This window comes from Somniosus microcephalus, chromosome 4, assembly GCF_052327205.1.
Source record: "Somniosus microcephalus isolate GS21.2 chromosome 4, FLI_Smic_1.0, whole genome shotgun sequence".
NCBI lineage: Eukaryota > Metazoa > Chordata > Chondrichthyes > Squaliformes > Somniosidae > Somniosus > Somniosus microcephalus.
Window position 1 is genome coordinate 166,165,395 of NC_140990.1, and position 12,372 is coordinate 166,177,766.

A 12,372-nucleotide genomic window follows, 5' to 3' on the forward strand; every position below is an offset into this window, starting at 1 on the left:
TAATACAGCACGGATAGAGGCCCTTCGGCCCATCGTGTCCGCGCCGGCCATCAAGCCCTGTCTAATCTAATCCCATATTCCAGCATTTGGTCCGTAGCCTTGTATGCAATGGCATTTCAAGTGCACATCCAAATGCTTCTTAAATGTTGTGAGGGTTTCTGCCTCCACAACCCTTTCAGGCAGTGAGTTCCAGACTCCAACCACCCTCTGCACTCCCCCCCCACCCATTCTACCATTGCTGGTAGATGCCTCCGACATCTTACCTCCACACTCTAGAACTTTTTCCTTAAACCCATTACAGTAGATAGTTCTAACAATCTATTTTTTTCCCGATTGAAACATATCAAAATATATTTATCCGATCTGTCTTTGCTTCTCAGTACCGAAACTAGCTCATTCCAGCATTTAATGGGGTGACTGGAAGGACAGTTGTAAATAACATATTGAATAAAATGTACATTTGTAACTTTCTTGTAACTAAGGTTCAAGTAGCATTTTAGACTTGTAATTCTAAAGGTACAGGTTCATATGAAGCTCACTTTTAAGAACGTGGTTCACTGGTTCTTGACTGAGATGCTGAGTGATTCTTGGTCGTAGCTCTGGTGGTAGGAAAGTAATTGATGGCAGTTGTGAAGGAGGCAATGGTGTAGTTTATTGCACCCTCCGTACTGAATGAAGAACAAAATGTAAAGTGTTTTTTTTGGTTTTCATATTAACCAATTACTATTGAGTGCTGAAGTTAGTGTGCTTTTTGAAATGTGGAATGTTTAAGATAAGAATGTTGGCCATGAAATTGTGGTCAGCGGTGTACCTAAGGAGTATGCCGCCAACCTCCGAACGAAATCTGCACTTGCCTCATGTGAAACCCCAAGCAAAAACTTGCTTTGAAACACGGCGGAGTTGTGCGCAGCATAGTGGCCCGCAGATCCCAGGGGCGCACCATTGTGCATAAGCGTACCTGGGATCATGTGCGCCAGTGCTCCTTTCACTAGCCAAATCAGGAAACATTTCAACACGACATCAAAGAATTGGTAAATTAAACGGTGTGATACTAATTATATTGCGCCTGTTTGCACCAGCCGCAACATTTTTCAGCGTAATTGATGCAAAGTAGATGGGCAATTAGCCCAACATTTCGCCAGCAATGAGGACTTGAAAGTCGCAGCAGATCATTTGTCTATTTGGAACTTGACAGATCGCAAGTTCGGGATTTAGCGCAAGTGCATGTGGAATTCCCGACCGCAAATTCAAGGCCAATGTCTTCCTTATCTCACTTATTAGCAGATTTCAAATATTGGGGCTAATTTCCTATGCCCTTTTGCTCACATAAACTCAAAAGTGCACTATGCCTATCATGGCCTCTCAATGCCTGCTTTGGTGAGTGGGTCAGTTGTAATTCCAGGTTGCACCCACGAAATGCCTGGAAATGCGAGCGGGATCACTAGTGCAGCTTTAGTCTTGGCTGCTGGCCTTGGGGCTTCCTGGCCACTGTTAGAAAATATCTACCCTTTTGTGGATCTTGTAGCTGGAGTACACATCTTCGATAAAATCAAAGATTTGACCATGTGTTCACATAGCTCCAGCCACATGAGGCATTAGGTTGAAAGCCTTATGAAAATTGATAAATACAATGCAAATCACTTTCCACTGAGCTTTATGATGCTTCACAAGGTCATATAAAACCATAATCTGCCCTACATGTTGCCCATAAAAATGAAATCCAGCCTGTCCTTTTCTGTTTCCTTTGTCGTCCTCCAAAGCATCTGATATGGCCGCTGTAACAAACTTAAGAGCCACTGATAGGCGTAAGATTCCGCTGTAGTTTTTGTGCTCACTAGGCTATAAGCAGTAGTTGTTTTCTGGTATGTTTGCCTCAAACAGAACACTTTCAACTTCAGAAGTACAGTTTTGAGGCAAGTGGATAACTCCTGGCAATGTCGTCCAAGGCTATTGTGATTTTCCTCCCCTCATTTAGAGCAGCTTTTAGGAATGTGGCTGAATACCAACCATGCTTGCTGCTGACTGTCAGCTGGAGGAGGCAGTGTGAAGTCCATTATATTGCATCAAAGTGGTTTATTAGGGCCATCTATTTGTGCAGCAAATTCCAGCAGCTTTTCCACTTTGTACAGCCTGTTGGGCCAGACCTCACTTTAATCTAGGGTGCTCTCATGTGTTTGTTGCAGAACACTGACCTCATCAATCATTGGTTCAACCCCACAGAACTCTCATTTGCCTGTTCAACATAGCATAGATACCATTAGCCACTCTGACATGACAGTTACGCCTTGTCATGTCAGCATTTTGTCCAAGATGGCTAATGACTGTTGACTTGATAAAAATGCTAATTGGCCAGGGTCTGCTGTTTCCTAATACCCTGTAACACTAACTGATCGAGATTGATTCTGTAAAACTCTTATCAAACTAAAGGAAACATTCTCCCCTGTCTCCATTGTTTTCCTTTTAGAAATTCCTAGTCGTTTCCAATCTGCAACTATTGGGTATCCAAGAGCATTTAGAGAGAAGTTAGGAATAGTTGCTATATGTATCTATCGGGAGAATATATGCTATTCCTTAAAATTGTGACAATGGGACCAAAATCGTGCGGGCGAGCCCATTCTAGAGTAAGTGGGGCCCACTTGCGCCAGGATGGAGGCTGGTACACCATTTCAGCATACGGTGTATCAGCCTCCAGCATAACTCCAGGTTCCCTGTAAGCAGAAGGTGCGGGAATTCCTGGACAGAGGTACTACTGTTTATTAGTCCCCATGAAAATGGTAGAGATGCTGCACAACTGGGTATCTGATGTTTTCTGAGGGGGCTGTGTGTGGTTCCATGGGTCTCCTACCAGAGTTATGGTGGGAAACTAATGGAACCACCAAGTAATTCTAGCCCGGTCTAGAGTACATGGAGTCAGAGGACAAGTAGCAGAATGGATAGCAAGCCGGCTACAAAACAGAAAACAGAGAGTAGGGGTTAAAGGTAGTTACTCAGGCTGGCAAAAGGTGGGAAGTGGTGTTCCACAGGGATCAGTGCTGGGACCACTACTTCATTGTTACATAATTGATTTGGACTCAGGAATCGGAAGTGCAATTTCAAAATTTGCATATGGCACCAAATTGGGGCTGCTGTTCCTCCAGATATTCTTCTACTTGTGGCTCCTGATCGCAAAAAAAGGCATGGCTCCTTTAATTAGCTGCAGTGTTTTGAAAAGCAGCAGCAGCACTGTGGTAGTAATCCAATAAAGAACGGTATTACCACTTCTAACCCATCTCACATATATAATTAGGGCCTGTGGAGGAAAAACTGTCAGGTTAGCGGCTGAGTCAAGTGGGCAAATGGAATTGTCACTCTGCTGCTAACCTGTGAACCGGAGGAAAACCCAGCCCATAATCTTTATTAATTAAAAGGTAGATTCTAACTAAAATTATAGGCTGGATATTAACTCAGAGGCGGGGAGGGAGTGGGGAAATGCTGCTTCGAGGCTGGAAAACCCGGAAGAACAGGTTTCCTGAAGGTTCTGCCAAATTTAATGGCAGGACCTGATTAGCATTTTTTATCTTCGTTTCACAGCCACATCCGGCCAGACTGAGAAGCTGGCTGGCTATTGGGCACCAAGCCTCAGCTGGGGGGCGGAGAGAGGGATCATAAAGGCCAGGGTATGGGGGAAAGATCGGAGGCCAGGGGAAAGATCGGAGGCCAGAGGAAAGATCGTGATTTGGAGCAGAAGGATTGGGGTCGGGGTGTTTGGAGGTGAGTGGGGGGGTGAAGATCGGAGGCAAGAGGAAAGATCGTAGGCCAGAGGAAAGATTGGAGTCTGGGGTCAGAGGGTTGGGGGGGTGCGGGGGAGCGGGGATCGGGGGTGGGGGGGACGAAGAGGAGGCCAGAAGGAAGATCGGAGGCTAGAGTAAAGATCGGAGTCTAGGATGGGGAGTGATCAGAGACCTCGTGGAATAGATTGGAAGAGTTTGAGGGGGGAGATTGGAGTGGGGGGATGTCCGATCGTGGGGGGCTGGTGAAGCAGGTAAACTGGATCCAGCAGGTAAGTGGAAGGCAATTACCTCCTGGACCCAGCAGTCCTCGCCTTCCTTTAGCTGCCGGGTTTCCCGAAGCCTTGAAAACTCGGCACGCAGCCTCATTATAATATTTAAATTGCTAACCAGCCCCCTGGGAGCAGGTTGATTGCCTGCCTCTGTTTAGCCTCCATTAAAATTGGAAATGGGCGGGTTGGGTTCAGGATTCAGCTTTTTAACATTTTAACACCCCACCCAACCCAAACCCACCCATTTTTGGGAGTTAAAATTCCTCCCTATAAGTGGCATCTTCTTAAATAATGAATTAATATTTTTTTGTGAACTTTCTTTTAAAGTTAGATCCTGAATTTGCATCATGTCAAAAAGGGCATGCGCATGTCAGTGGTGTAAAATAAACCAACTGTGTTAAGGAAAACCATATCTGATGTCTAAGAATAGAACATTTTAAAAAGTGGGACTTTTTAGTTTATTTCCAAGTCCATTTGTATTTTAATGTTTTAACTGCACAATGAATGACTTCGACACCTTCAGTGCTTCTCAACAATTTTTGTGGACTTTGTTTTACATATGTCTTTTAATTTCAATACATTGAGTGATTATATTGTCAGATTTATACTGCATCTGCCTCAGTGAGAACTCTATCACTTAACCATTTGTTTCCTATTTGAAACAGGCTACAAGGGCCACAGGGAATGTAGAAAAGATGGTCCCACCCACAGAGCGCTTTCTGAAGCTAGAGAGGAAAGACAACATTGTGATCCACCTCAAGATTCAACAAAGCAGATGGTGAGCAGGCATCCAAAGATAAACTTAACAAAGAAAAGTGTTCCTCTTCCACTAGTTTGCTTATATTTAATTTTATGCTTTCTCTTTACGTTTTTGACACTTGAATGCCTTTTCCACATTCAGGGAGAGCACAATAGTTTTAGTTGAACAGCCGCCTGGTGTCCTTTGAAAGGTGGCCTCTTGTAAAGCCTGTTGGCCTGCAAGACCAGCTCAGGGATGACTATCTAGTTTGGAGGCTAAGATCTTAGCCAGTACTTTTTGGTCAGCATTCAGAAGTATTATAGGTCTTTATTAGGAGCACTGGCCATAAACCTTATCTTAAGTACTAATGTGATTGTGGCTGCCTCAAAAGAGTGTCTGGGAGGGTCTTTTTCTCTAGCATGTAGGATAGGAGTTTTAGTAATAGAGGAATGAGCTGTCGGAGGTAGGGCATTGTAGAACTCAGCACGATAGCCCTCAGGCTCTGAGGCTTTCAGCGATTGGAGGCTTTTTACTGCCATCGTACACAGTAGGAGTAGGCCATTCAGCCCTTTGAGCAGGTTCCGCCATTTAATTAGATCATGGCTGATCTGTATCTTAATTCCACCTTTGTTCCACATCCCTTAAAAGCCTACCCAACAAAAACCTATTGATCTCAGTCTTTAAAATTTCAATTGAGCCAGCATCCACAGTCATTTCTAGGAGAGAGTTCCAGATTTTGTTCTGGATTTCCCCACCAGAGGAAATACTGTATTGAATCTCAGTCATTTTAAATACCTTGATTAGATCAGCCCTCAACCTTCTAAACTCAAGGGGATACAAGCCAAGTTTATGCAGCCTATTCTTACAATTTAACCCTTTAAGCCAATGTATAATTCTCGTGAATCTACGCTGTACCCCTTCCAAGGGCAATATATTTTTCCTGAGGATTGGTGCTCAAAACTGAATGCAGTATATTCAGATGGGATCCGACTAAGGCTCTGTTCATTCAACTAAAGCATCACTTCCTCAACTTTTGAATTCCACCCACCCGCCCCCTGAGATAAAGTCTAATATTCCATTTGTCTTTTTGATTACTTTTTGTACCTGTGCACTAGCTTTAAGTCATTTGTGTATGTGGACACCTAAACTCCACAGCTCCCAGTCTCCCACTATTAAGATAATATTCCGATTTGTCGTTCTTCGATCCAAAGTGGATGACCTCGCACTTCCCCACATTGAACTTCATCTGCCATAGTTTTGCCCACTCACTTAGTCTGTCGATGTCCCTTTGTATCTTCCTGCTCCCATCTACACAACTTACTGTGCCTCCTAATTTAGTGTCACAACTCTCTCTTCCTTCAGTCAAGTATTAATATAAATACAGGAAACTTTCTGGTATCCGGCACTGACGGGACCGAGCTGGTGCTGTACCATCAAAACTGCCGTAGAAACCAGCGCTAATGTTAAAACATACGGAGCTTTTGAGCTCCGTGTGAATCAACAAACCCTGTTGCTTAGCAACAGCTTCAAAACAGTCGGCCGCAGCTTAAAAGCGTCTCTATAGCTAAGCAACAGCTTCAGCTAGACCTTGCAGAGCCTGACTGGAAAAAAAAAGCAACGAGAAGTAAAAAAACTTATAGGAAACGGCTCCTGAATTTTGCCGGTAGATAGAGCTTTCCGGACATTTAACCTCCGGTTAAACGAAAGTTTCCTGTAGTGAAAAGCGGAGGCCGCAGTACAGATCCCTGGGAACATCTCTTGTCACATCCCACCAATCAGAGAACAAACCCTTTAACCCTACTCTCTGTCTCTTATATCCCAACCAATTATCAACCCATGTCCCAAAGTTACCTCCAATTCTGTGAGTTCTCATATTTGCTAATAATCTCTTATGTGGCAATTTACCAAATACCTCCTGGAAGTTCATTTTGACACTCTCCGTGCTAGTGACCCCTTCAAAAAATTCAACTACATTAGTCAGACATGACCTCCCCATCACATACCCATGCTGACTCTCTGTGATACTTGTCCAAGTGCACAGTCACTCTGTCTCTCATGATAGATTCCAGTAACTTCCTCACAATTAATGTTAAACTGTCAGATCTGTAGTTACCTGGTTTCTTTCTTCCTCACTTCTTGAATAATGAAGTGACATTAGCAATTTTCCAATACAAAGGCACAATTCCTGAATCTACAGAGCTTTGGAAAATAATGACTGACAAGTCTGCAATTTACTCACCTATTTATTTTAATACCCTGGATGGAAACCATCAGGTCTTAGAGATTTGTCTATATTAAGTCAAGTTATTTTCTCCATTACCTTTTTTTTTGCATAATTAAATCCACTAACTTCCTTCCCTTGACTTATTTTAGGTTCTCTTGTATTGCTGTTATTTTGTTCTCTTCCTCTACAGTGAAAATGGATACAAAGTATTCATTTTTCAAGTCTGCCATTTTATTATTATCCATTATAGTCTCACCTGCATCCGGCTTTAATGGGCCCACATTCCCCTTTACCACTTTCTTTCTCTTTATATAATACAAGCTGGGGGTGCCCGGTGATGCCGAGGCTTTTTTGAGGGCATGTTGTTGTTGGAAGAGAGAGAGCGAGCAACTGGGGGGAAGAGAGAGAGCGAGCAACTGGGGGGAAGAGAGAGAGCGAGCGACTGGGGGGAAGAGAGAGAGCGAGCGACTGGGGGGAAGAGAGAGCGAGCGACTGGGGGGGAAGAGAGAGAGCGAGCGACTGGGGGGAAGAGAGAGAGCGAGCGACTGGGGGGAAGAGAGAGAGCGAGCGACTGGGGGAAGAGAGAGCGCGAGCGACTGGGGGGAAGAGAGAGCGTGAGCGACTGGGGGGAAGAGAGAGCGCGAGCGACTGGGGGGAAGAGAGAGTGCGAGCGACTGGGGGGAAGAGAGAGAGCGAGCGACTGGGGGGAAGAGAGAGCGAGCGACTGGGGAGAAGAGAGAGAGCGAGCGACTGGGGGGAAGAGAGAGTGAGCGACTGGGGGGAAGGAGAGAGAGAGACTGGGGGGAGAGAGAGAGACGGGGAGAGAGAAAAAGTAGAGAGACTGGGGGGAAAGAGGGAGAGAGAGAGACGGGGAGATAGAGAGAGAGAGACTGAGGGGGAGAGAGAGAGTAGAGAGACTGGGGGCAGAGAGAAGAGAGAGACTGGGGGCAGAGAGAAGAGAGAGACTGGGGAGAGAGAGACTGAGGGGGGAGAGAGAGAGCGACTCGGGGAGAGAGAGAGACTGGGGGAGAGAGAGAGAGACGGGAGAGAGTAGAGAGACTGGGGGGAGAGAGACTGGGGAGAGAGAGAGACTGGGGGAGAGAGACTGGGGGAGAGAGAGACTGGGGGAGAGAGAGAGAGAGAGAGATGGGGGAAGGGAGAGAGAGACTGGGGAGAGAGAGAGATAGAGAGACTGGGAGACAGAGAGAGAGAGATAGAGAGATGGTGGGCGAGAGAGAGAGAGACTGGAGGAGGGAGAGACTGGGAGAGAGAGACTGGAGGAGGGGGAGTCTGGAGGAGAGAGAGAGACTGGGAGACTGGGGGAGAGAGAGAGACTGGGAGATAGAGAGAGAGAGAGACTGAGGGGGGAGAGAGAGAGAGACGGGGACACCTGAAACCGGCATTAGGCTCCTGTCAGTTCTGCCACATCCAGTCGTGAATGGTGGTGGACAAATAAACAACTAATGGGAGAAGGAAGCTCCATAAACATCCCCATCCTCAATGATGGAGGAGTCCAGCACGTGAGTGCAAAAGACAAAGCTGCAGCGTTTACAACTCCACGTGATATCAAGAAATGGCTGAGCGCACTGGATACAGCAAAGGCTATGGGCTCCGACAACATCCCGGCTGTCGTGCTGAAGACTTGTGCTCCAGAACTAGCCTCTAGTACCAAGCTGCTCCAGTACAGCTACAACACTGGCATCTATCCGACAATGTGGAAAACTGCCCAGGTATGTTCTGTCCACAAAAAGCAGGACAAATACAATCTGGCCAATTACCGCCCCATCAGTCTACTCTCAATCATCAACAAAGTGATGGAAGGTGTCATCGACAGTGCTATCAAGCGGCACTTACTTATCAATAACCTGCTCACCAATGCTCAGTTTATGTTCGGCCAGGACCATTCGGCTCCAGACCTCATTACAGCCTTGGTCCAAACATGGACAAAAGAGCTGAATTTCAGACGTGAGGTGAGAGTGACTGCCCTTGACATCAAGGCAGCATTTGACCGAGTGTAGCATCAAGGAGACCTAGTAAAACTGAAGTCAATGGGAATTGGGGGGGAAACTCTCCATTAGCTTGAGTCCTACCTAGCACAAAGAAAGATGGTTATGGTTATTGGAGGCCAATCATCTCAGCCCCAGGACATTGCTGCAAGAGTTCCTCAGGGCACTGTCCTAGGCCCAACCATCTTCAGCTGCTTCATCAATGACCTTCCCTCCATCAAAAGTTCAAAAGTGAGGATGTTCGCTGATGATTGCACAGTGTTCAGTTTAATTCGCAACTCCTCATTTTAAAAAAAAAATCGTTTATGGGATCTGGGCGTCGCTGGCAAGGCCAGCATTTATTGCCCATCCCTAGTTGCCCTTGAGAAGGTGGTGGTGAGCCGCCGCCTTGAACCACTGCAGTCCGTGTGGTGATGGTAATCCCACAGTGCTGTTAGGTAGGGAGTTCCAGGATTTTGACCCAGCGATGATGAAGGATCGACGATATACTTCTAAGTCAGGATGGTGTGTAACTTGGAGGTGGTGGTGTTCCCATGCGCCTGCTGCCCTTGTCCTTCTAGGTGGAAGAGATCGTGGGTTTGGGAGGTGCTGCCGAAGAAGCCTTGGTGAGTTGCTGCAGTGCATCTTGTAGATGGTACACACTGCAGCCACGGTGCATCGGTGGTGGAGGGAGTGAATGTTTAAGGTGGTGGATGGGGTGCCAATCAAGCGGACTGCTTTGTCCTGGATGGTGTTGAGTTTCTTGAGTGTTGTTGGAGCTGCACTCATCGAGGCAAGTGGAGAGTATTCCATCACACTCCTTACTTGTGCCTTGTAGATGGTGGAAAGGCTTTGGGGAGTCAGGAGGTGAGACACTTGCCACAGAATACCTAGCCTCTGACCTGCTCTTGTTGTCACAGTATTTATGTGGCTGGTCCAGTTAAGTTTCTGGTTAATGGTGACCCCCAGAATGTTGATAGTGGGGGATTCGGCGATGGTAATGCCATTGAATGTCAAGGGGCGGTGGTTGGACTCTCGCTTGTTGGAGATAGTTATTGCCTGGCACTTCTGTGGCGCAAATGTTACCTGCCACTTATGATTCTATGAAAAGTATCATGCACTGATTTTAATTTTTTGATCTTGCCCAAATTTAGTCTTAAGTTCATTTCGTATCACTTTAGCATACTACCCACATTGACATACTAGCTTAGATTTTATGACATGGGTGCAGATAACACCTGAAAGGATAGAAACAGGTTTTACACTAAGACAAAAGGAAGTGTGCTGTTTGTGCCTAATTTTCTCTTGAGATTTGAGAGTTGGGGGGCGAGAAAACGAGGGGGGTCCAAGGATCGTAGCATAGGTCGGGGTTTGGTGTCAGGGGTTGCGGGGTTTGGTATCGGCGACCGTAGGAGTCAGGGCAGAGGTCGGAGCTGGGGATTGGGCTGGGAGCGACGGCGGTGGGGGGGGGGGAGGGGTCCAGTGAGGCGATCGGGTTCTTTGATGTGAGGTTGGGAGGAGCACTCCTCCTCCCCTCTACTCCATGTTCAGGTAAGTTATTTACCTTCTTTGTTGCAGGTGATCCATAGGGCTGGTTTCCCTGAGTGTAGCACATGATGGCGTCGCTGCTTCAGGGCAAATCAGTGTTGCAGTGGGAACCATATACAGATGGTAGGCACCTTATTTGCATATGCAAAGTGCCTAACGCCTGCATCATGCATGGGTTAAGGACACCTCTTTGTCCTTGCCCAACATGGTGGGCAGTGCACTTTCGGCTGGAAATGTGCACATACTTGCTGCCCGTCATATTGGGGCCATGCAAGTAGACCGAGTAGCACCTGAAAAATTTCTAGGTCGACATTTGCACAGCAGAGCGCTGGGAAATAATATGCCTGATGTCCCTGACCTCAATTAAAATTTAATTAAAGCAGCAGCCTGTTTAAGGCAAGTGCTGTGCTAGCATTTCTCACCTATTGGAAATTGCATGTGATGCAAAGTTATTGAAGTGGTGCAACAGTTCTCTACCCACTTCTGATCATTACCTGGTTTAGGCCCAGAGATTGGTGGATCTAATGGAAAAATTACTTAATTTATTCGGTGCTTTATGTATATTTGTGCCTTTGAAGTGGCACAGTTTATTCTTTATGAATTGAGCTGCAGAGAAGCAAATACTTATCTGTGGCTTACAAATCAATGCTATGACAACCTTTAGAAATGCCTGCTGTCTTTCTCAAGAACCCTTTGTAGGCAGTGAATCTTCCAGAGAGGAGTGTAAAATGGAGTAATTTTCTTGTGATGGTAGAATTATAGACGATATACATACCATGCTTAAAAAGCTTCTGTTGAATGAATTGTAGATTAATATCTTTGTAATGAATGACATTTTTATTTACACTATGGGACTGACTGGATTGCTCTACAGAGAGCTGGCATGGACTCGATGGGCCGAATGGCCTCCTTCTGTGCCTCTATGACTCTATGGGGGGAAAATTCGGTTGGTTTTCGCCTCCCGTTAGCGCCCCCGAACTTCCCTAGCCACATCGCGTTGCTGCAGTCCGCTGGGTCCCGGAGCTTCACCCTCATCAGACCCTTCCCCCCTACTCCCCTCCAAGGAAGACGTGGTCCCAGTGTGGGCATGGGCTTCCTCGGGAGAGGGTGGCGCTGATGCTCCGGCTTCCTCTTCCTCCTCGCCTGTGGCTTTGCTCCCACTGGCAGCTTGTGGGCCCGTCTCCTCAGCTGGTGAATCACCATCTGAAAGCAGGGACGTACAAGAGCGGTTTTAGCGTCGGGGCAGTAAGGGATTTAGTAAGTTGGATTGAAAGTGTCAAAGGCTGGTGTTGTGAGGGACAAGTGAAATGAGAGAGGAGAGAAAGCTGATGACCTTACCATTGCTGTCCCGAACGGGGTTGACCTCTCCAGGGGCGACGGGACCAATCACCCGGCTTGCCACAATCCTGTGTACGCGCACCTCAAGATCACTGAGGGGTTGCAGCTGAGGCCGCCCTCCACCCGTCCATTGCTTCTGTCTCCTGTTATGAAATAGTTTGGCCTGCAAGAAAAAGGATGGCATCTGAGTAAATATACAGCCATGGTCTTGCCTGATGTGCCTCCCATAATTGAATAGCCCTTAATGTACGCAGCCATGGTCTTGCCTGATGTGCCTCCCATAGTTGAATAGCCCTTACTGTATGCAAGGTGTGGAATGTGTGTGTGTGTTTCATGAGAGGGCCATAGGTGTTGGATGAGTGTTGGGCATTGGGGTTTTAAGACCCTCTGGCCATAGAGTGAGGTTGAAATGGAGGGATGGAGAGATATTGAAAAAAAGCCACTCACCATGATGACCCGAGTGAGGTCGTTGAACTTTTTGCGACATTGAGTATGGGTC

The 12,372-nt window shown here is 46.6% G+C and overlaps 1 protein-coding gene across 1 annotated transcript in view; it reads left to right on the forward strand.

The window, feature by feature from the left end:
• The window catches only part of spag16 (sperm associated antigen 16), a 1,547,331-nt gene that overhangs the window by 142,927 nt on the left and 1,392,032 nt on the right, over positions 1–12,372 (forward strand). Inside the window, exon 9 of the mRNA XM_085985427.1 lies at positions 4,705–4,817. Coding sequence (XP_085841553.1) covers positions 4,705–4,817 — 113 coding nt within the window. The remainder of the gene's footprint in view (positions 1–4,704; positions 4,818–12,372) is intronic.